This window comes from Mustelus asterias, chromosome 9, assembly GCF_964213995.1.
Source record: "Mustelus asterias chromosome 9, sMusAst1.hap1.1, whole genome shotgun sequence".
NCBI classification, from domain to species: Eukaryota; Metazoa; Chordata; class Chondrichthyes; order Carcharhiniformes; family Triakidae; genus Mustelus; species Mustelus asterias.
Window position 1 is genome coordinate 96,752,192 of NC_135809.1, and position 25,652 is coordinate 96,777,843.

Genomic DNA, 25,652 nt, shown 5'->3' on the forward strand with positions numbered 1-25,652 from the left:
GCAGACACAGAGAGAATGTGCAAACTCCACACAGTCACCCAAGGCCGGAATCGAACCCGGGTCCCTGATGCTGTGAGGCAGCACTGCTAACCACTGTGCCACCATGCCACCGAATCATACCAAGGAGTGCCATTTCCTACATCCAAACCTATAGTCTCCTGTGCCAAAATCCCCTTCATTCTGACAGTAGTTTTATAGATATTGGGTTGAAGGTTGGGCTTTGACGAAAGGTTTTCTGGGGTTCCCTGCACGATTCATTGCAGAGTTCACCCAATGAGAGTTACTAATGTGAAACTAGTTTACAGTGATAGACTACGGTACTGCACTCAGCAGCAATTTATGGATAAGTGTTAATTTCTTGTTGGGAGTATTGTTATGTGGTCATTACAGAGTGGTGAGATTTACAACAGTGTTGTTATCTAAATTTATCTGTGAAAAGGCAGGATGTAAATGTTTCACAACCAAGCAAGCAGTTATGACCATCCATTTCATTAAGCATAGCCAATTCTCTGCTATCATTTCATGAAGAGGTCAGTGGTCCCTAATTTGGAAAGTGATTTAACATTTGTAGGGTGTTAGATTCTGCAATTTACAGAGGACAAATGTAAGAATGGTTTTTGTGCGCATGGTTAAGTTATAGGAGACATTTCAGCTGCAACCTTTTTCAATAGTGTGTAGTTGGTCACTAAGAGATCCTTTTCTGATGTGCTGTACTAGTACACAAAGATCTTTAGCACTCTGTGTTTCAATTGCAGCAATTATTGGATCAGTTCAGATTAAGTATATTTGATATGAGAGGCTTATTGTAAAATACATTGATAAATCTATGGTGGAGGAAAGCTGAAGACTTCATTGCACTCAAAACTGGAGCTAAGAGAAGCCACAAAAAGGAAAAATCATATGGTAGCAGGAATTGGGTGAAGTTTGTCAGTAATGCTTGAAAATTTTGGACTCAAAACAGATATAATACAAAGTGATTTCAATAGGTCTGACTGGATGTAAATTCATTTCATTTAAGAAAAACCCTATGCTGAGACAATCACTTACTGAACAGAGGAATGGTCAACAAAAGCGCGGCACGGTAGCACAGTGGTTAGCACTGCTGCCTCACAGTGCCAGGGACTCGGGTTCAATTCTGGCCTCGGGTCACTGTCTGTGTGGAGTTTGCATGCTCTCCTCGTGATTGTGTGGGTTTCCTCCAGGTGCTCTGGTTTCCTCCCACAATCCAACGATGTGCAGATTAGGTGGATTAACCATGCTAAATTGTCCCTTAGTGTCAGGGGGATTGGCATTTGTAAATACTTGGGGTTATAGGGATAGGGTATGGGTGGGATTGTTGTTGGTGCAGGCTCGATGGGCCAAATGGCCTCCTTCAGCACTGTAGGGATTCTGTTCTGTTCTGTTCTAAATACATTGCAATATTACCTAGCAGGTAACAGTCTCTTACCATCTGTTTCCTCTCTGCTGTCACTATATTTTTCTCTTTCACTCTATGAATGAAAGGAGATTCCTCGTGGCAATGAGACAATAATTTTAAGGGATTTTATGAAAATGAACAGATTTCCTTAATAGTTTATCAGTGCACCATTGTGTGAAAATTTATACCATGAAACATGATGAAGTTTATGACGAGGTATCCAGTTCCAAACTGGAGGAATTGAAATCAGTTGAAAAAAAAAATTGTAATTATAATAGGAGCAGGAAGTTTTGATGTCAAGTACAATTTATGACACAATGTTAAGTGGAAAGAAATTGTTATGTTACTGTAAACTCTCTCATAATCCACCCCATAATATTAATCTAAATAAACAGCTGACATGAACAGCTTTGTCCTGAGAGGCTGATGAGTTTCAGCTGTTGTCAGAATCTAGCATTTCTTATTTGCAGAGCCGTTAATGTTTTAAGCTTCAATTGAGCAGTTTGCAGTGCAACACTTTACAACATCTTTCACCTCTGCAAGATGTGATCAATGCTGCAAATCACTGATGCTTGTCTTATCTATAAGACTGAGAGAGAACATTTAACAGTCTGAATCCGGATGTTGTTTCAATATCACCAGGAAGCCTGATTTACTGATCATAGAAATCATAGAAACCCTACAGTGCAGAAGGAGGCCATTCGGCCCATCGAGTCTGCACCGACCACAATCCCACCCAGGCCCTACCCCCACATATTTACCCACTAATCCCTCTAACCAACACATCTCAGGACTCTAAGGGGCAATTTTTTTTTTTAACCTGGCCAATCAACCTAACCCGCACATCTTTGGACTGTGGGAGGAAACCGGAGCACCCGGAGGAAACCCATGCAGACACGAGGAGAATGTGCAAACTCCACACAGACAGTGTGCAGGATTGAAAAGAAATGAACAGTTGGCGATTTGGAGTCTGTCTGATTTGAAGTGACTGGCGTATTTACAACACAAGTTATTCTTATCTGGATAATTGCTATTTCATGCAATTTACAGTGCAGAAGGAGGCCATTTGGCCCATCGAGCCTGCACCAACAACAATCCCACCCAAGTCCTATCCCTGTAACCTCACATTTTTACCCTCCTAGTCCCCCTGACATAAGAGGCTATGTATCATGGCCAATCAGCCTAACCCACACATCTTTGGAGTGTGGGAGGAAACCAGAGCACCCGGAGGAAACCCACGCACACACAGAGAGAACATGCAAACTCCACACAGACAATGACCTGAGGCCAGAATCAAACCTGGGTCCCTGGCGCCTTGAGGCAGCAGTGCTGATCACTGTGTCACATACTGTTAGATTTTTTTCCCTCTGATGAAAGGGAAACAGACATCAGGTAATCTCCAAAATGAGTACAGCAGTATGGCCAGCATTCATGATTTTTTTTTTAAAAACAGTTTAGTTCCCTCAGATAGTATTATAAACTGTATGGTTCAAGACTAGAAGAGAAAGATAGAAAAACACCATGCCTATCTTCCAACTTGATGAGTCAGTGCATGAAAACAACATTTTAGAATCAATAAATTGTTAATGCAAGCCCAAATATTGGCACACTGGAATAATGGGAAAGAGAAACTCTCTTGTGTTTCTGTTGATAGGCAGTGATGCATAAAACCTGCTTTCATTCGCCTGACAACTGGAGCTCTGAAAACCAAAATATCTAATCATTAAAGTCAACATCCGTGCTCATGGTAACATAGGCTGATGGAATGGGCGGAGAAGTGGCAGATGAAACGTAATGTAGAAAGTGTGAGGTGATGCATTTTGGTAGAGTGCGGCTGGGTGATCTAAAAACGATAGAAATGGATGCAGGAGCAAAGGGATTTTAGGATTATACACGCACAAATTGTTGAAGGTGACAGGGCAGGTTGGGAAAAGGTAACTAATAAAGCATTCAGGCACATGGGCTTTATAAATAGAGGCATAGGGGGCGATTTTACCATTTTCATTCTAAGTGCTGGGCGGACTTGAAACTGGGAGTATTTCAGATCCAACTTTTAGGCCCGTTTTTAGTCCCCCCATACGCACTCTGCCTGCAAATTTTTGAGCCTGTTAAATTCGTGCTGCAGAAGCCGGTAGGCGGGGCTTAACGAGCCTGAAAGCCTGCAGAGGGAGGTAGTGCAGGCCTCTGATGCTGCACATGTGCATTAGCAGTAGCAGGCGTCTGACAGAAAAGAGTGAGTTGTCAGGCTCCTGCTGCTGCAGGCTGCCTGAAGCAGCTCCCCCCCACCCTCCGCAATCGCAGGGGCCTGCGGCCTGAGATACAGCCCCCGCCAACCCCCCCCTTCCCCCCCCCGCTACCCAGATCAATCGCGGACCTCCCTCCCCCACCAATCGTGGAATCTCCAGCCCCCCACCGATCGCGGAAGACCTAGAAGCAGTGGGTCTCTCTCCCTCCCCCACTATCGATCGCAGACTGCAGAGTGGCAGCGGGCCACTCCTCCCATTAGCCCGATCCCCCATTAACTCCACCAGCATTGGTGGGCATTGCCCAGGTGCCTGGCTGGCATTGCCCAGGTGTCAGGGTGACACATCCAGTCTGTAACTGCCTAAAGGACACCCCTCCTTGCCCCCAGCCTCCTCGGGGGGCCTCAATGGCCTCCGGTTCCACCGGTGAGGCCAAGTCGGCAGCTCGCCCACCCCCCCCGTTCATGGGGTGATGGGGTGCATGTCTAATTCTCACCGGCGCGAACCTTTGCCGGAGAGGTCACAAAGAGCCCATTTCCAGTGAGAGACTGACCGCGCAGGATATCCGGCACTTATAAAATGGCGCTGGCCGCAAAAACCGGCGCTGATCGGGCTCAGCACTTTACGGCCCATTTTACCACCACATTGCACCCGAAAATGGGTGCAACACGATGGTAAAATCACCCCCATAGAATACAAAAGCAAGAAGTTCTGAAGAAACATTATGAGACAGTGATTCAGCCTGAGTCGGAGTATTGTGTCCTATTCTGGACACTGGACTTCATGAAGGACATGAAGGCATCAAAAACAATGAGCAAGAATGGTTTCAGGGATGACGGTTTCAATAAACTGTATAGAGTGGAGAAGCTGGAGCTGTTCTCAGAAAAAAGAAGACTGAGAGGAGATTTGATCGGGTTATTCAAAATCATGAAAGGTCTGGACAGAGTAGACAGGGAGAAATTATTTCCATTGAGGGACGAGCTGGGAACTAGAGGACAATGTTTTAAGGTGATTGACAAAAGAACTAGAGGTGGCTTTCAGAAAATACAGCAAGTGGTTAGGATCTGGTTTGTATACCTGAGAGTGTGGTAGAGGAATCAATCATGACATTCCAAAGGGAATTGGACAATTATCTGAAGAGAAGATATTTGCAGGGCTACAGGGAAAAGGTGGGGAGATTTGTTCTTGCATAAAACCCGCACAGGCATAATGGGCCAAATGACCTCTTTTCTGTGCTGTAACCATTCTATGATTCTATGACCTGGATGCACAAATAAAACCAGGGAATGCTGGAGGTACAAAACAGGTTCAATTTGGGAAAAAGGGTTAAAGGAAGAACTTGACCCTTATAAAAAAATTCTAGCCAGACATTAATTTATTTTTCTCTTTGCTGCCTATTTTGTTGTTATTCCTGGTTTCAAACAAACATTCACGTGAACTAGATGCACTGTTGGAGGGAATGGATAATGCAAGAGTGAAATACTGAAGATATTGGAAATCTGAAGTGAAGCCAGAAAATGCTGTCAATACTCAGCAGGTCAGACAGCATCTGTGAAAAGAGAAACAGAGTTAACGGGCGGAATTTTCCAGTTCCGTTGTGGTGGGGCTGGGGCCGGAAAATGCAGTGCGCCGTTCAAAAGTCCATCGACTTTGGCGGGACCAGAAAATTCCCGCCGGTGGGAGGGGCTGTAAAATTTCCCCACTATTTCAGATTGGTGACTTTTCATCATATCCTTTAGGGGGAACCATGTTGTGCGATGGGTTAAGCACTGTCCTTCCTTTTCAGGATCTGGGTATGAATCCAATCCAGATGAACGGATGGACCTTTTCTATCCACTGTGAAATAAGATGATTGTAAGCATTGCTGGATGAAAATAGGTCAAGCAAAGAAAATTATGTTTCAGAAATCCTGGGTTGATAGAGATGGTCATTCAATATTCCTAACCTTCATTGTTATCCATTGACCCCTGCCAGAGTGTGTCTTTCCACTTGGGGGGGGAGAACAAAATTATAGGACAAATTTATAATAATCACCAAAAAAAAATGGCGAATTCAAGAGATACTTATTTACCTGGGGAGTGGCGAGAAGGTTGAGCTCATTACCAGAAGAACCAGGGCGGCACGGTAGCACAGAGGGCGGCACGGTAGCACAGTGGTTAGCACTGCTGCTTCACAGCTCCAGGGACCTAGGTTCGATTCCCGGCTTGGGTCACTGTCTGTGTGGAGTTTGCACATTCTCCTCGTGTCTGCGTGGGTTTCCTCCGGGTGCTCCGGTTTCCTCCCACAGTCCAAAGATGGGCGGGTTAGGTTGATTGGCCATGCTAAAATTGCCCCCTAGTGTCCTGGGATGCGTGGATTAGCGGGTAAAATATGTAGGGATATGGGGGTAGGGCCTGGGTGGGATTGTGGTCAGTGCAGACTCGATGGGCCGAATGGCCTCTTTCTGTACTGTAGGGTTTCTATGATTTCTATGAACTATAAATCTTCCCTATATCCTTTACAGCGTTTTATATCCTCTCAATAATATGATGACCAGAATTGCAAGCAGTCATCCAAGCGTGGTCTAACGATAGAAATTTCAATAGAAATTTAGTATATCTCTGCATTTCAATTCTATCCCTCTAAGAATATATCCTAGTGCTTGGCTTATTTTCCTTTAAAACAACCTCATTAATCTGCATCACTACTTACAGTGACTTGTGTATTTGTAGTCCAAAATCTCTTTCCTCCTCTACACCATTTCGTCTTATTTCTAATTTTATTCATTTGTGGGACATGGGCATCGCTGCCTATCCCTAGTTGTCCCAGGGCAGTTGAGAGTCACCCACATTGCTGTGGCTCTGGAGACACATGTAGGACAGACCGGGCAGCAGATTTCCTTCCCTAAAGGACATTTGTGAACCAGATGGGTCTTTCCCAATCGACAATGGTTTCGTGGTCATCATTAATACGTAACCACCTCATTTGTTTCTTCCAAACTATAATAGATACCAGTTCTGAAATTCATTTGCCAGTGATCTGCCCATTCTGCCAGCTTATTAATGTCTTCCTGCAATTTATTACAATCCTCCTCAGTATTGACAATCCTCTCCACTTTGTCAACTGCAAGTTCAGAAATTGTGATTTTGATTTCCAAGTTTAATTTGTTAGTGTAAATGATTAAAATCCATGGTCCCAACACTGGTCCTTGACTGGTGCCACTTTCCAGCTTTTCCACACCGAATAACAACCCTTAAGCCACACTCCTGGTGTCCTGTCTGGCAGCCAGTTATCCATTAATTCTGAGGTTTCCACAATAAATCCTCTGACATGTCAACACCACAATTTTTGATAACTGAAGCCAAGTTATTGTGCAGTGACTTATTCTTACATTAAATTTAATTTCTCGGTCCCTTTTCCATCATGAGAGCTTTTTTTTCAATTAACTTTTTAAAACTCTTTTTTCAAAGAAAACACTTAAAAGCTATGGGCAAGTTTCTCCAGCCTCCCAGCCGTGTGTTTCCCGCTGGCGGGAGGTAGCGCGTTGTTTGATAGTGACGGAATTCTCTGGTCCCGTTGCTGTCAATAGGAATTCTCATTGATGTCACCCCAAGCTGGTGGGAAACCCACGGGCGGGTGTGCACTACCGATGGGACCAGAGAATCCCACCAGTGTGAACGGCCAGAGAATTCCGGCCTATATCTTTTCCCTATGTTTTCCATCTGTGCACACGTATCATATATATTTATTTCCTCAAGCACAATGATAGGCAAGCCTCCTTAGGTGTCAGCTATGGCTCAGTGGTACCAATCTTGCTTTGGAGTCAGAAGGTTGTGGATTCTAGTCCCACTCTAGGGAGTTGACACAAAATCTAAGTTGGTCCTGCAGTATTGAGATGGTTTAATAGAGGTTTTGACGGCCACCCGCATGCAAGTAAAAGCTCCACAATGTCAATGAGCCAAGGAGTTCACCTTGGTGTCCAGGCCAATGCTTATCCTTCAATCAACATCATTAATAAAACAGATTGTCTGGTAATGATCAGATTGCTGTTTGTGGGACATGGCTGTACACAATGTACTTGCCCTGTTTCCTACACTGCAGCAGTCATTACACATCAGAAAGTACTTTAAAGCACACAAGTCATCCCAAAGGTCACAAAAGTCCTGAAATAAAATACAAGACTTCTGTTCCCACATTTGCTTTCACGTGAGACAATTCAAAGAATGGAAGTTATGCAAGTGTATCCTTGATTGACACATCCCTTCCCATATGGAAGTAATTGGCTTCCACTTGATGCTTTCTCCAGCTACTCTGACATCTTTCCACCTGGACATTGATGTGGGATAGAGGATGAATTGGTAGTATTGCATGTCAGTGCATAAACTATAACATTCACCCACCACAATCACCTTAGAAATCTTGTAGCTATTTCTGAACTTACCATCTCAGAGGAGGAAAGGGAGGCTAAGTATGTGAACCAATCAGTGTCAGCAGATGTCTGTGGTGAGAAAATCCACATCCTAAGGAGATAATGGGTTGAACACTTCTGTATCTTTGCAATGAAAATACTACATACCAAGCGATTGGACCTTCATGATTGAACAATAGAACATAGACTTGCACTTAGGTTCCTCAGTTAAAGGAAAAATGCACTGGAAAGGGTTAAAAATACTGTAGATTGTACTCTCTTGCTTCTAGAAGCAAATGAAAAACATAACTGTCTGCTGCAGATCATCCAGCATCCATTATGTGCTACTGTGTGACGAGTCATCAGCAGTCACAAAGGACATATACAAGTTCAAGAAATCATCCTACAGTACTACCTAAACTATGGATTAAAACAGTTTGAATAAACATTACCGCTGTGAACATATAGGTTCAGATTCCATTATCTTAAATGCTATCAGTTCATTAGTTATAGGTTTCAGCAGCACAAAGGTTGAGAGTACCATAGCCCAGTCAATGATTTCTACAGCACAACACTCCAGAGCTTTCAGTTCACTTAAACAAAAAAAAATCAGACCAGTAAATGAGTAACTTTATGCCTTTGCTCTTGTAGAAACGGTAATAATAATTATAATAAAGTGACGGCTGTAGTGACTGGGAGTTATTAATGTTTCAGTTCCATTGAACTATAGGTTCTCTGGAATGTGCAGAAACTACTCTGCAGAGAGCAGAGAGAAAGACTGTAATCAAAACATGAACAAACTGTACCTCTCTGCTTGACGCCAAAGCTCTTCACGTTTCTGTCTCCGCAGTTCACGTCGGTGTTCCAGGTCATCCATCCTGCCTTTCCCTTCCTTTTTTATCTTGGAAAGCACAAAGCTTAGGTTTTTTTTTTGAATAAAAAGCTCAGTGAGTGTTCGGCTGAGCCTTAGCTGACGATTATTCTTCCTGTAATGTTAGAAAGCAAAAACCCCTCCAAACAGGAAGCCAGTCACAGAGAGGTCCAGCTGTGCCAAAGAAGGAGGCCTTCTAGCAGGGGGGCATATTGGCATTCTGGTTCACTCAATCCTTACATCCCACCCCAGAGCTAAAACAAATTCTCAAGTATTTGAGATGGGTGCATTATATAAACATTCATACTTAAAGTGTCAACAAGCTCTTAACCCTTGTGAGGCTATTGGTAACTTCTCTTTACAGTCATGGATCTCCCATACTATTTCTCACTTAAGTCAGGTTATATGCTGCTTATAATGACAGATTTGCTTTACCACCTAACGAGCAAGGGTGGCACAGTGGCTAACATTGCTACCTCACAGCGCCAGGGACCCGGTTTGGATTCGCAGCTTGAGTCACTGTCTGTGCGGAGTTTGCACGTTCTCCCCGTGTCTGTGTGGGTTTCCTCCGGGTGCTCTGGTTTCTTCCCACAGTCTGAAAGACGTGCTGGTTAGGTGCATTGGCCATGCTAAATTCTCCCTCAGTGTACCCGAACAGGCGCCGGAACGTGGCAACTCGGGGATTTTCACGGTAACCTAATTGCAGTAACACGAATAAATGAAAAAAAGTATTCTTCTGTCAGCAAGGGGAAGGTGCGCTTTAGGTGCCCTATTCCTTTTAGGGGTTTAACATCAAACTTCCAGAAATCCTGAGATTCATTAAAGGTAAATTGTAAATGTGAGAGCAGGATTATTAATTGGCAGGTGATTGACTGGCACCCAGCCAGAAGCCCCCAATCAGTATTCATGGTCTTCCTTTCTCTTTTTTTTCATTCTTTTGGAAATGTGATGGTCACATACTGAATGTGAAATTGTATTTACACACTAACAGATCTGTTTGTTTATATATTCACTCAACCTTAAATGTTCTTCAAGGTGAGTCAGAGATATGCTGGTGTGAACAAAATGCTGTTTGGAAAAAGTGGCTGAGGGGGACACATCCCCAACCACAGAATCTGGAAATAACTTGCCAAGAGACCCTCCTATAAGTTACAAATTAAACAAAAACAAAACTGTGCTTTGTAGTTTCAGCACAATAACTGCTTTTTTGGTACCAAAATAATGCCTGTGCCACACACATGCACCCTTCTGGCATGGTTTGTGCCAAACATTACCTTGGTGAGAGCGTTAGTACAGGCATGTGTCAGAACAATGCAGAGTAGGCAGATCATGATGTCGCACTGACTTGACATAAGCTGTCATTTTTGACCTTGATTCTCCATTTATCGCCCTGTCTTCAATGTGCATGGTTGAATATATGTTCATCAGCTGGAAAAACCCCTGACCGGTGCTATTTAAAGGAATCATCCAGACTCACAGGTTAGCTACAATCATAGAATCCCTACAGCGCAGAAGGAGGTCATTTGGCCCATCTAATCTGCACCAAACACAATCCCACCCAGGCCCCATCCCCATAACCCCATGCATTTACCCTAGCTAGTCCCCCTAACGCTAAGTGGCAATTTAGCATGGCCAATCCACCTAACCTGCACATCTTTGGACTGTGGGAGGAAACCCACGCAGACACGGGGAGAACATACAAACTCCACACAGGCAGTGACTCAAGCCAGGAATTGAACCCAGGTCCCTGGCACAGTGAAGCAGCAGTGCTAACCACTGCACCACCATGCTGCTGAATATTTTCCATTGAATCAGTTTGTGAGCTTACTAGCACCATTTAACTTGGAGAACGGATGGTACTTCAAGTGGAAAAGGTTTCGTCTTGACTTAAAAGTTCTGGCCAGGCCACTGCTCCCAGTCATGGGTGGTACAGTTAAACTTGCTCTACGATGTGAAAGTTAGATGGAGCAGAGGCAGCAAAGAAGCAGACAAACAGTTCACAGAGTGAGGAGGGAGAAGAACTCTCAGCAGAAGGTGTTATCCAACTAGGGTCTTCCTGGAGCCTATCTCCCATCGCAGCTTAAGCCACAGCAGCATGTGCATCATCTGTGTTGCATGAAAGAGGTGCTCAGAGAACTTTGCCACCTCCAACAACAGACTTGCAACCTCAGAGCAGGGCGAGAACAGCACTGCCAGTGACTATGAAGGTGATTGTGTTTCTTTGCTTTGCAATCCTTTCAGATTGGGCAGGCGACATTTATAACATCTCAAAGTTCAGTGTTCACTGCTTAATAATAGATGCAGCTTATACCAAATGAGGAAAGCTCATTGTGCTCTCCGACTACGGTTAAAGAGGTGTGTGCTCATCTTAGAATCTTAGAATCCCTACAGTGCAGAAGGAGGCCATTCGGCCCATCGAGTCAGCACCGACCACAATCTCACCCACATAACCACATGCATTTACCCTAGCAAGTCCCCCTGACACTAAGGGGCAATTTAGCATGGCCATTCCACCTAACCCGCACATCTGTGTACTGTGTGAGGAAACCGGAGCACCCGGAGGAAACCCATGCAGACATGGGGAGAATGTGCAGACTCCACACAGACAGTGACCCAAACCGGGAATCGAACCCGGGTCCCTGGTGCTGTGAGGCAGCAGTGCTGACCACCGAGCCGCCCATGGGTTTGTCTGGATGGCGACCTACCCCATCTATTAGCTACACACATGTACACACACATACAGGAGCTGCATCCAAATGCTGAGATGTTCCTGTAAAGATGCTCATTTTCCAGTTTAGGGAAAACACAGCGGGTGGGATTTTAAGGCCTCGCTCGACTCGAGACGGAGCTCAATGGACATTTCCATTGTCTGCGCCTCGCCCACTCCGATTCCGTGGCAGGCGGGCGGTAGAATTCCGGCGAACATGTTTATTTACAGGTTAAAACTATACAGAGGCTTGCAGCCTCATGGCTATAATCAGCTCCCGAGATGACTTTGAGTAGAGAAGCTTGGTCTTACCAGGGTGATCCCCACCCTGCTCCCTGATTGGTTCCCTGGATAATGTGACCCTTACTCCACAGATTAATCCTTAAAGTGACAATCACCACATCAGTACATTACCACAAAGGTCACCAATAATATTAAGCTGGCGTGCAAACATACTCAGTTCACCATATTTGTCAATTCTCACTACCCTGGCAGCAGTCACAATGCTTTCATTCTGCACCAGTTTGCTTTTCCCTCAGTATTTGATCGTTGAATTAGAAGATGGCTGCTGAGCGATAAGGACTAGCCTTAGTCCTGACACATATCACCTGACACATGACACCATTCCACAACCAACCACAGGCGGTTGCCCTGTGTACAGTGAAAGCCATGTTGCCACATGAATCATGGCAGAACAGACTACTGGGCTGCTGAAGAATTGCTTCCACTACCTGGAGGAGCTCTACAGCACTCACCGGAATGGCTACCAGATTTGAAATGGTCTGCTGTTTCCTCCACAAGTTGGCCATCATGAGAGCATAGCAGCTGCCACCAGGAATGGAGTAGGCAGCTCAGGGACAGGAGGAAGCAGAGGAGGAAGAGGAGAAGGAGGAGCAGGTGAAGAACCAGGAGTAAAACAAAGAGGAGGAGTGGAAAGAAGGGATTGAGGGGACAGTCAGAACGTTCACCTTCTCCCCCGGGTTGTCCATGTGTACCACATCCACTGAGCACAATTCCAAATCCCCATTTTACAGACATCACTGACTATCCCTCTGTTACAGACCTTCATGGAATGCTGGGACAATCTGCATGCCCCTTTGAGCATTGGTACCTGCAACCGTGCTGACAGCAGTCTGAGCCCGCACGCCAGCACTCAGGGATCTCATCACCTCCGGCTGAGCTTCCATTGCAGCACTGAGACACCAAGAGACTGCCAACTGTGCTGCACTCCATATAGGTCAGTCAGGCAGTGCTGCCAAGGAGGGATCCAGCACTTCCACAGTAGAAAGGATGGGCTTCAAGCTCTGCTCGGTGCATTGTGCCATTCTGGAGCTAGATGCCATGCTCATAGATCGTTGCAAGAACCTGGCCTGGATCCAGCCTGACAGGCCTGGCAATGCACCAAGCACCTATGTGTGCATTATCAGTATTTTTCTACAGACCACCCCGATAGAGCCCTATCTGAGTTCTCTTCTCTGGGCATTTCACACATGAACTATTTTTCCCCCATCCTGGCTGCAGCTCAGTCAATGACCATTGACTCACCGCCTGCATGTCTACATTAGTCTCTGATAGTCAAGCAGCAGTGGCTGTAAGTGACAATCTTCTTTATTCTTCTTGGCAGCATGCTGGCACAGTGGTTAGCACTGCTGCCCCACGACGCCAGGGACCCGGGTTCAAATCCAGCCTCAGTTGACTGTCTGTGTGGCGTTTGCACATTCTCCCCAAGTCTGTGTGGGTTTCCTCCGGGTGCTCCAGTTTCCTCCCACACTCCAAAGATGTGTGGGTTAGGTTGATTGGCCATGTGAAATTGCCCCTTAGTGTCAGGGGGATTAGCAGGTTAAATACATGGGGTTACGGGGATAGGGCCAGGGTGGGACGGTGCAGGCGCGATGGGCTGAATGGCCTCCTTCTGTACTATAAGGGTTCTATCATCTTCCTTTTGCTCATGGATGGCCCTTTGAGCAGCCTCGGTTTTGGATGACAGTATTTGAAAACACAGAAGCCCACAGCGAGGGTTGAAGTAAGGATTGGGGGGGTTGGGCAGAAAGTTCTGGTCATCAACTGGAAACATCAGGCTAAATCTTCTGAGGAGTGGCAATCACTGTCAGATTGCCTATCAACTCCTATTTGTTTACACAGTGGTGGAGCTATGCATTTCTGGCTCAGACTTCCACCCCAGTCTTCTTCAGAAAGCGTACCTATTCTGGTAGACCAACTTTGTGTACCAGGATCACTGGGAGATTGCAGAATCTTTTGACAGCAATGGCTGCCCTTTTTTGGCACGCCTTTATTCACCCATAGTGAAAAGATTTGGGACATTTAAATAGCTTTTCACTGTGTAAGTGAACGAGTGTGAATGAGGTAACTCAGTAAGGGGGGGGGAATGCAAGCTGGGTAGGGTGGAATGGTGAGAAAAGGTTACAGGATGCTTGCGGTGACGGTGGTGAGTTGATATCATAGAATCATAGAAACCCTACAGTGCAGCAGGAGGTCATTTGGCCCATCGAGTCTGCACCAGCCACAATCCCATACAGGTCCTATCCCCGTAATCCCACGTGTTTACCCTAGTCCCCCCGACACTAAGGGGCCGATTTTACCAATTCGGCTCTAAGTGCTGGGTGCAGTCGTAGATCAGACCTGCGCCCGGCAGCCACGCTCCAGTGCCCCCATACGCCTTTTTTCAGCGGCTGCCTTTGACTTTCCCTGGTTGGGGGTCGGGGGGGGGGGGAAGTGGAGGTAGGGGTGGGATGTGACGTCTTGTCCCTGAGGGGGGGGGGATGGGGGGGGGGGGATCTGATGTCTCTTCCCTGAAGGGGGGGATGGGGGGGGTGATGTGATGACTCTTCCCTGGGGGGGGGAGCGGGGGGGGGGGGGAATGTGAAGTCTCTTCCTTGAGTGGGGGGTGGAGGGGGGGCATGTCACATCCCCGCCCCCCCACCCCTCCAGGGGCAGAGACATCACATCCCCCTCCCCCCACCCTCAGGGAAGAGATGTCACATCCCCCCCACCCCACCCCTCAGGGAAGAAATGTCACATCCCCCTCACCCCCCCCCCCCCCCTCAGGGAAGAGATGTCACATCCCCCCCTACCACCCCCCCCCCCTCAGGGAAGAGATGTCACATACCCCCCTACCACCCCCCCACCCCTCAGGGAAGAGATGTCACATCCCCCCCTACCACCCCCCCACCCTTCAGGGAAGAGATGTCACATCCCCCCCTACCACCCCCCCCCCCCCCACCTCAGGGAAGAGATGTCACATCCCCCCCCCCACCCCACCCCACCCCACCCAGTGAAGAGATTTCATCCTACCCATCAGGACCCCCGGAGCAAGGCCAGGATCCAGGATCGCAAGATGCTTTCGATGGACACCAGCGATCAAGGTAGGTCGGGGGCCCGGGAGGTCCGATCCCAGGGGCGGGTGGCTGCTGGCGGGGCCTGCGTCCCAGGGTGGTCCGATCCGGGGGGGGGGGGGGGGGGGGGGGGGGGGGGTTGGAGGTGGGGAAGGGCTGTCGGGGTGGTTCGCGGGGACGGTCCGCGAAGGGTGGTCGGGGCGATTCGGTGGTTCAGTTGCTGAGTTGAAGCCCTATCGGACTTGAATTCAGCAACACGGTAAATCCGCGGGCGCCGATCGGATCGGAGCCTCGTAAAGTGGGAATCCTTGGGTAAGTTGGGCACGGGCTTCATTATGCCAATTTAAATGCATGCAAATGCATTTAAATCAGCCCGCTGGCCGATTCGGGCGTGCACCGGATCGGCGCTCGGATCGGCCGTTGGTAAAGGCGCAATTGGCCTTGGGTCGGGTCTGGACCGCGTTTTAGGCCCAACGCCCAACTTTACCACGATTTCGCGCCTGTTTTTGGGCACGAAATTTTGGTAAAATCGGGACCTAAGGGTCAATTTAGCATGGCCAATTAACCTAACCTGCACACCTTTGGACTGTGAGAGGAAACCAGAGCACCCGGAGGAAATCCACACAGACACGGGGAGAACGTACAAATTCCACACAGACAGTGACCCAAGCCGGGAATCGAACCCAGGTCCCTGGCGCTGTGAGGCAGAGTGCTAACCACTGTGCCACTGTGCCGCCCTGTATGGTGGATGGCAGGATGGTGGGTGGAAGGATGGAAGGTGGTGTGTGGTACGGTGCCAGGGTGGGTAAGGTGGCAGGATGGGTAGGTTGGGTACGCTATTGGGGTTGGGCAGGCCATGTCAGAGGAAATTGGAGGGTCAGGAGGAGTTAAGGGTTAAGAATGTGGATTAAGGTGGAGTGCGGGGAGGGGTCAGTTCTATAATTGTCCGGGAGATGGACCTGTTTTGTTTTCAGTCTAACATTTCCTGGATAACTATTCAGATGATTTGGAAGTTTCCAGATGGAAAGGAATTGAAATTTCCTGGGAAATTCCTGTGAAGTCCTTGCGTTGAGGACTTCCAAGAGTTTCCCCAGTTCATCTTTCAGGGTACATCTGGGTTATAACTATCCATAGACTGGATATCTGGACCAATAACTCCCCACAGGTGCTGCCAGTCCTGTTGAGAATTGCCAGCATTTTCTGTTTTTATTTTAGTATCAACGAGCTGATCACTGACACTGTCCAGATTTCCTGGATGGAAGAGGAAGATCGAACACTCATGATGAAATTGGTGGAAATGAGAAACAAATAAAATAATGAAAGCTATATGTTTTAATTTTATTCATGGTATAATTAAATCAACATAAATACTCATAAATCCACCACGAGTACATACCCCAAATCATTGACCAAACGTACATAATTTAAGTAATTCCATTCAATGTAATGAACAGGGACAGAAAATAATGACAAAGGATAATGAAATGCTGGCCTTTATATCACGGGGACTAGAATGCAATGAGGTAGAAGTCATGGTACAGCTGTACAAAGCTGTGGTTAGAATACACAGGGAATACTGTGAGCAATTCTGGAATAATATATAATGGCCTTGGAGGATGTGCAGCACAGATTTACTTGAATAATATCTGGAAGTTTTCAAGATATTTTTATTTATTCATGGGACATGGATGTCGCTGGCAGGCCAACATTTATTGCCCCTCTCTAGTTGCCCTTGGATGGTGGTTGAGAGGCAATCACATTGCTGTGGCTCTGGAGTCACACGTAGGCCTGACCAGGTAAGGATGGCAGATTTACTTCCCTAAAGGACATTAGGAATTCAAGGTACTAAGGGGGACAGACAGGTTAGATTAGGAAAGAATATTTCCATTAGTTGGGCAGCCCAGGACTTGGAGTCATCGTCTCAAAATTAGGGCCAAGTCTCTCAGGTGTGAAGTTAGGAGACATTGGGGTATTTTCCATGCTCCCAGTGGTAGGTTTCTTGGCAGTGGGAGGTGGCCCACCATCGGCCGGCAGCGGGATCTTCTGGTCCCGCCACTGTCAGTGGGATTTCCGATTGAATCCACCCCTTGCCACTAGGAAACCCGTGGCAGGAGTTCACCGGAAGATCCCGCTTGCGGGAAGAGCCAGAAAATTCTACCCATTTAGTTCTTCATTCAAAAATATTAAGTGAAATTGGATCACAGATCAGCCATGATCTTGGTGAATGGCAGAACAAGGGCCTGAATGGCTCTACTCCTCTTCATACGTTTCTCCACTAACTAAGAGGCATGTCCATATTTGGCACAGTGCCAACTCTCAATAGTTTGTTCAATTAACAGCTACAACCCAGTTGCCAGCAGATCCTGTCAGCTTACCTGTATAAAGCACAATTTAACTCCAGTAAATCTTCCCATTGACATGATGGTCCCAGTCTGAGCTTATGTGTAGCTTCACATCTTGGGTTAAAGGAAACATTTATTAAGATCTGCTTCAGAATCTCCCCAAAGACCTGGTGAGTAAAACCATATTTCCACTATTTAAACGAACCACATAGAGTGGACAATCACTCTTTACATAGCGAAGCCAAGCTGGTGAAGGGGATGGATCCACGTGCATTAAGACTGAACAGGCACTCTTGGACAGCCCATCTGGATTGACGGGGTCCCAGATGTCTCTTCCTTTCGAGAGGCCCTCGAGATTCCCGGTGACTTGGGCTGCACCCCTGTAGTGGTGACTTTTTAGATGATGCCGCAGAACAACATTAAGTTGCAGACGTGCTCCAGCCTGTACTGGAGAGTTACCATGAGCGGGTCTAGGCAGCAGAAGTATTTTCTTTTCACACCAATGATCTATTCCACTATGTTCCTGGTGACTCCATGGTGCTCATTGTCCTCGACTGGTTGCGGTGGTATGTGTTACTTTTTGGCCATTTATACAGAGGCTAGTCTTCGTCTCTGAGCAGCCACCTTGTGGTTCTTCTTAGAGGCACAGAGACAGCAGGATTGGAAGATTGCCGCAGAATGAAGGTATCATGGCTGTTGACAGGAAAGTGGGTATTCACTAACGTAAATTACTGTGCGTGGTCACACATTAACCGCATATTGAAGGAATGGTAGCTGTTGTGGTTCCTGCACCTCTCTCCATTGGCAGGTGGAGTCCACAGAGTTACGTTACATGTGTGCACCATTGGGAGTCCCACTATCTTGGAAATTCCACATGCCTGCTCATCCGGCTTTTCCCTGCATAGAGGGAATACAATGTAATTGCTTCTCTTTGCAGAGATGGCCTTCATTGGCTCCCAGATGCTGCAATGGATGGTGTACTGGGAGATGTTGAATGCATCACTTCTTCCCGCTTGGAAAAATCCTGTTTTTTAGAAGTTCACTGTGACTTTGAGCTTTTTGACACTGACAGTCCTGTCCTCGCTCTGAGGTGGGGCAAGAACGAGAAGTGACCGTAGTGAACCCATGGTGGGCAGGGCCTTCAGTGGAGAGCACGCGTCCTGCCTTTTCATAGAGTTTTGCTTCTCTCCAGCCCCTGCACCACCTCAGCTGTAAGTTAGATGTCAATCCCATTAAATAGCACTAGTGAGGGGTTCCTCAGGCAGTTAGATAAGTGAGTTTAGTGAACCTGCGTGTTTAAATTTTCAGCAACGTGCATCAAATTAACTGGAATATGTGACGGATGTCACTGTTGGACCCTTCTTCACGCATTTGTTTCATATTTGACATGCCTGCAGTGGGGCCCTGGAGCACTGCGTGGATGCACCAGAAAGTGCTGGCAGCACAATCTGTGCCATTTTATGCCTTTGAGGTGTCTGTAACGACAGCACTAGCAGGATTATGGAACCCAATTTCATTCCAGACAGCTTCACACTTCTCCACATTATATTCCATCTGCCATATCTTAGTCACTCATTTAATCGGATTATATCCTTTTGCAACCTTCTTGTACTGTCCGCACATCTTACTTTCCAAAGAACAAAGTACAGCACAGGAACAGGCCCTTCGGCTCTCCAAGCCTGTGCTGATCATGATGTCTGCCTAAATTAAAACGGAGTCTGTATCCTTCCATTCCCATCCTATTCATGTATTCATCGAGATGCCCCTTAAATGCCACTATCATACCTGCTCCCACCACCTCCCCGGGCAACGCGTTCCAGATATTCACCACCCTCTAAATTAAAACGGAGTCTGTATCCTTCCATTCCCATCCTATTCATGTATTCATCGAGATGCCCCTTAAATGCCTCACACATCTCCTCTGAACTTTTCCCCACGCACCTTAAACCTATGTCCCTTAGTACTTGACTTTTCTACCCTAGAAAAAGCATCTGACTATCCACTCTGTCCATGCCACTCATAACCTTGTAAACCTCCATCAGGTCACCCCTCAACCTCTATCGTTCCAGTGAGAACAAACTGAGTTTACCCAACCTCTCTTCACAGCTGATACCCTCCAGACCAGGCAACATCCTGGTAAACCTCTTCTGTACACTCTCCAAAGCATCCACATCCTTCTGGTAGTGTGGTGACCAGAATTGTACACAATATTCTAAATGAGGCCTAACTAAGGTTCTGTACAGCTGCAGCTGCGAATTTTTATACTCATTGCCCCGACCGATGAAGGCAAGCATGCGGAATGCCTTCTTGACTACCTTATCCACCTGCGATGCCACTTTCGGAGATGGGTGGACAAGTACGCCCAGATCTCTCTGCCTGTCAATACTCCCAAGGGTTCTACCATTTACCGTATAATTTCCAACCTAATTTGTAACATCAGCAAACCTGCCTACATTATACTCAGTCTCCATACCTTTTTTATTGATATAGATTGTGAAATCAACCCAAGAACTTATGCTTACAGTACCCCAATAATTACAGCCTGCCAAGGTGGAAATTGTTGCTTTATTCCTGTTCTTGATTTGTTGTCTATTAACCAATCAGAAAGCCAGCTTAATATATTATCCACAATCCCATGAGGCCTAATTTTGTATAATAGCCACTTATGTGGCACCGTATTGAGTGCTATTTTTTTCCTTTATTCTTTCATGGGATGTATCAAACTGTTCGGAGGGATCGACAGGGAGATAAGGGAGGTGGTGTAGCTCTGATATTTAAGGATGATATCAGGGATGATATATAGGTTCTATGGAAAAAAGGTTGAATCCATTTGGGTGGAAATTAGAAATAGCAAGAAGAAAAAGTCACTGATAGGCGTAGTTTATAGGCCACCAAATAATGACATCATGGTGGGGCGGGAAATAAACAAAGAAATAACTGATGCATGTAAAAATGGTACAGCAATTATCATGTGGGATTTTAATCGACATATCAATTGGTCAAACCAGGTCGGTCAAGGCAGCTTTGAGGAAGAGTTCAAACTGTATTCTTGACCTTGTCTGACTCCCACAGATTCAGTGATCTCTACCCCGGCTTTCCGATCGTGGCCAATCGATCGAAACTTACCAGTAATAAGATCCTTGCTGACTACACCAATTGTGGGAAATTTACCACCCGAGTCAGACTGGAGGTTCAATAACACAGTTTTATTTCGGACACGAAGCTTCGGGGAGAAAGCACTGGTACTCCGCAGTACTTGGCAGCTACCTTCTCAATTATACAATAGCAGTTGATCATTTTTATACCTTTTAGACAATAGATAGTCCAGACATTAGCTGTTTAACACATGGTTATAGTTGAGTAGACAGATCATGGTGGTCGATAGTTAACACATCGTTACAATCAGACAGGTACAAACATGGGTATTTAACATTGCATTGTTCATAGAATGGATGCATTTCCTCTATCAATGGCTGGTTTCGATCTTTACATATAGTGATTGGTTTTTGTTGCATTTATGTATTTATGTTCCCATCTAGGGCTGATCTTGTTATCAGTCTTTATTGTTCTGGGTCTGCCCTTATCTTTAAAGTGCCTCAAGCTCTGACTAGCTTCCTGCAGCATTTCGGTTACTGCATGTTTTAACTTTAAATAACTGTCTGTGCTAAAAGCCAATGCCTGTTAATGTCTCTTTCCCAGGTAACCATTTTGTGTGCCAGGCAACCATTTTGTTTGCCAGGTAACCATTTCTTTATTTTCCCCACTTCAGAGAGCTATGGGGAAATGGCGCAGAAACAGAGTTGAGACCAGCATAGATCAGCCATGATCACATTGAATGGTGGGGCAGGCTTGAAGTGCCTGGTGGCCTACTCCTGCTCCCATTTCTCATGTTCTTGTGTTGTGTTCTTGTGTCTGTGTGTTTCATTGCTGGACTGAACGAGAGTTCAGTATAAGATACAGTAGAGGTGAAATATGAATCAATCACTTGCTATGTTCGGGGAGGTAGCATAGAAGAAGTTCTCATTCAAGCAAAGAGAATCCATTCAGCAAACAAATAAAATATGGCCCACAAACTGGAATATGTACTATCCAAAAAGCCTAAGCTTTGGTTCAGGACCTCCCTGAACTTGTTTAGAGAAAGCGAGCCCAGTGGCTTCCCATCAAGATATTTTCTTTTTTTAAGGGTGATTTCCATGATCTTTTGTTGATGCCATATGGAACTCTGTGTAACTGTCACATTGATTGATCTTCTGTTATTAGACAAATAATGATATCTGTTCCCAGAGGATTTTCAGCGGCAGGTTTATGTTCTGCAAGAGTTACAGCACTGCCTTATTGTAAACAGACTGTGAGGACTAGAGAAGAAAAATGAATGGATCCTGCTTATTCTACTCAGCCACAGAGAGTGCTGTTTATTATAATGGATAATGTGGCCAAGGACAACTATTCAGATGCGGTTTCACCATGGAGATGGGTATGTGGCAGTTCTCTTTGATAACCACATTCTTTTGTAACATATAAAATGCTGGGGACTTTATAAAATCCCTTCCTAGTATTTTCTGGACACATTAGGGAACAGGAACTGCTATGAATTCATAGCATAACTTTTTAACTAATCTGTTAATGCAGAAATGAACTGAAAGGTATTTAGGAATTTCAATTCATGCAGCATTGTGCCCTGTGAGTATATTAAGTAGAATCAAGAGCTTATGTCCATTCATGTGTTTATCTGAAAGAATAGCATCAGTTGATAGAATAAGCCATTCCCTATATGGTCTTACATTTGCAGGGGCTTTCAAAGTGTATTTCCAAAGAAATATCACATTATGATGACACTTAAATGTATTTAAGAAGCAGTAAGAGTTATGAAAACAGAACATGCTGGAAAAATTCAGCAGGCCCTGGTCAAGAAGAAGAAAGAGGCACATGACGTGCATAGGCAGCTGGGATCAAGTGAATCTCTTGAAGAGTATAGGGGGTGTAGGAGTAGAGTTAAGAAAGAAATCAGGAGGGCAAAAAGGGGACACAAAATTGTTTTGGCAGATAAGGCAAAGGAGAATCCAAAGAGCTTCTACAAATTAGTCAGTGGGACTAGGCATAAAATGGTTCGGCACAGACAAGAAGGGCCAAAAGGCCTGTTTCTGAGCTGTAATTTTCTATGGTTCTATGGTTCTATGGTTCTAAATACATAAAGGGCAAAAGAGTAACAAGGGAGAGAGTAGGGCCTTTTAAGGATCAACAAGGTAATCTATGTGCGGATCCACAAGAGATGGGTGAGATCCTAAATGAATATTTCTCATCAGTATTTACTGTTGAGAAAAGCATGGATGTTAGGGAACTTGGGGAATTAAATATTGATGTCTTGAGGAGTGTACATATTACAGAGAAGGAGGTGCTGGAAGTCTTAAAGCGCATCAAGGTAGAGAAATCAGCGGGACCTGATGAGGTATATCCCAGGACGTTGTGGGAGGCTAGGGAGGAAATTGCGGGTCCCCTAGCCGAGATATTTGAATCATCGATAGTCACGGGTGAGGTGCCTGAAGATTGGAGAGTGGCAGATGTTGTGCCTTTGTTTAAAAAGGGCTGCAGGGAAAAGCCTGGGAACTACAGGCCAGTTAGCGTCACATCTGTGGTGGGTAAATTGTTGGAAGGTATTTTGAGAGACAGGATCTACAGGCATTTAGAGATGCAAGGACTGATTAGGGACAGTCAGCATGGCTTTGTGAATGGAAAATCATGTCTCACGAATTTAATTGAGTTTTTTGAAGGGGTAACCAAGAAGGTAGATGAGGGCAGTGCAGTTGATGTTGTCTACATGGACTTTAGCAAGGCTTTTGACAAGGTACCGCATGGTAGGTTGTTGCATAAAGTTAAATCTCACGGGATCCAGGGTGAGGTATCTAAATGGATACAAAATTGGCTTCTTGACAGAAATGATGTGGAGATGCCGGCGTTGGACTGGGGTAAACACAGTAAGAAGTTTAACAACACCAGGTTAAAGTCCAACAGGTTTATTTGGTAGCAAAAGCCACACAAGCTTTCGAAGCTCTAAGCCCCTGAAGAAGGGGCTTAGAGCTTCGAAAGCTTGTGTGGCTTTTGCTACCAAATAAACCTGTTGGACTTTAACCTGGTGTTGTTAAACTTCTTACTGTTCTTGACAGAAGCCAGAGGGTGGTTGTAGAGAGTTGTTTTTCAAACTGGAGGCCGGTGACCAGCTGTGTGCCTCAGGGATCAGTGCTGGGCCCACTGTTATTTGTCATTTATATTAATGATTTGGATGAGAATATAGGGGGCATGGTTAGTAAGTTTGCAGATGACACCAAGATTGGTGGCATGGTGGACAGTGAGGAAGGTTATCTCCAATTGCAGCGGGATCTTCATCAATTGGGCCAGTGGGCTGACGAATGGCAGATGGAGTCTAATTTAGACAAATGCGAGGTAATGCATTTTGGTAGCTTGAACCAGGGCAGGACTTACTCAGTTAATGGTAGGGTGTTGGGGAGAGTTACAGAACAAAGAGATCCAGGGATACATGTTCATAGCTCCTTGAAAGTGGAGTCACAGGTGGACAGAGTGGTGAAGAAGGCATTCGGCATGCTTGGTTTCATCGATCAGAACATTGAACACAGGAGTTGGGACGTCTTGTTGAAGTTGTACAAGACATTGGTAAGGCCACACTTGGAATACTGTGTGCAATTCTGGTCACCCTATTATAGAAAGGATATTATTAAACTAGAAAGAGTGCAGAAAAGATTTACTATGATGCCACCGGGACTTGATGGATTGAGTTATAAGGAGAGGCTGAATAGTACTGGGACTTTTTTCTCTGGAGCGTAGGAGGCTGAGGGGTGACCTGATAGAGGTCTATAAAATAATGAGGGGCATAGACAAGGTAGATAGGCAATATCTTTTCCCAAAGGTAGGGGAGTCTAAAACTAGAGGGCATAGGTTTAAGGTGAGAGGGGAGAGATCAAAAGTGTCCAGAGGGGCAACTTTTTCACACAGAGGGTGGTGAGTGTCTGGAACAAGCTGCCAGAGGTAGTAGTAGAGGCGGGTACAATTTTATCTTTTAAAAAACATTTAGATAGTTACATGGGTACGATGGGTATAGAGGGATATGGGCCAAATGCGGGCAATTGCGATTAGCTTTGGGGTTTTAAAAAAAATAAGGGTGGCATGGACAAGTTGGGTCAAAAGGCCTGTTTCCATGTTGTAAACCTCTATGACTCTATGACTCTAGGTCAGACAGCATCTATGAGAGTGAAGCAAGTTAACGTTTTAGGTTGATGGTGAAAAGTAATCAACGTGAAGCATTTTAACTCTGTTTCTCTTGCCACAGATGTTGCCAGACCTGCTGAGTCGTCCTATCTCTGGCTGATTTCATTTCAGATTTCAACACTCAGTATTTTGGGCTGAATTTTCCAGCCGTTCCTGCGGGATCTTCCAACCCAGCCAATGGCAACCCCCTCAGGGCAGGTTTCCTGCAGGTTCCCAACAACACAAAAGGCCCTAGACATCAACGGGACCGGAAGGTCCTGCCCGCTGGCCAATGCCAATCCACCCTCACCACCAGAAAGCACACTGCAGGAGCGGGGCACAAAATCCCAACCTTTGCTTTTGCAGAGCATGCTAAGATGGATAAAATTAAAATGAATTTCCTCCCACAGTCCAAAGATGTGCAGGTTAGTTTGATTAGCCTTGCTAAATTAACCCTTGTGTCAGTGGGCACTACCAGGACTGTAACCAGGAAGGGGAAGAAGCCCCATGGACTCCAGCAATGAATGCCTCCAGGTCTTGAGTAGTGAGGGTTTGGGCATTTATGGAGGGGGTCAGAGAATTGGGGGTTGTCTGTTTAACGCAGCAAGTGGATTGGAAGGAAGGGGATGGGGGGGCGGGGGGGGAGGGGAGAGAGGGGCAGCCCCCAAAGAGAGCATCCAAACTCCACTCCCACCTTATTGCCCACACCAACTGTTTTACAGCCATTTGACTTTTGATCATTTATTCAAATCAGCTGGCATTGGCGATTTTGGCACCTGCCCACCCCCTGTAATATGAGAGAGTACTCGGGGGTGGGTGGGAGGTGGTGGGGTGGGCACTGGGCCTATTTTATCTGCTTCATCCATCAAAAACAAGCCTGGCATAGTCACGTAAAATGCAGCCCATAGTCACAGTGAGGGAACTTTTTTATATCAGTTTAGTGAGTTAGACACACAGACAGAGACAGAAGCTGTTTGGTGCAGACACACACACACACACATAGTTAAAGCTTCACAGCAGTTGGGAAAAGCGAGACTTCTAAGTTACCCGACCAGAACTCCTCCCTCTCTTGTTG

General features: G+C 45.9%; 1 protein-coding gene and 1 long non-coding RNA gene across 2 annotated transcripts in view; one reads left to right on the forward strand and one right to left on the reverse strand.

Annotated features, from left to right (window-relative positions):
• lsp1a (lymphocyte specific protein 1 a) overlaps nucleotides 1–9,034 on the reverse strand; it is a 343,993-nt gene extending 334,959 nt beyond the window's left edge. The window contains exon 1 of the mRNA XM_078220601.1: nucleotides 8,854–9,034. Within this exon, the coding sequence (XP_078076727.1) occupies nucleotides 8,854–8,924 (71 nt within the window). The 5' untranslated portion in view covers nucleotides 8,925–9,034. The remainder of the gene's footprint in view (nucleotides 1–8,853) is intronic.
• LOC144498854 (uncharacterized) lies at nucleotides 5,080–24,908 on the forward strand. The gene is made up of 3 exons (XR_013498767.1): nucleotides 5,080–5,197; nucleotides 21,605–21,794; nucleotides 24,660–24,908. It is a non-coding gene; the product is annotated as an uncharacterized LOC144498854 (long non-coding RNA).
• Nucleotides 24,909–25,652: the final 744 nt, after the last annotated feature.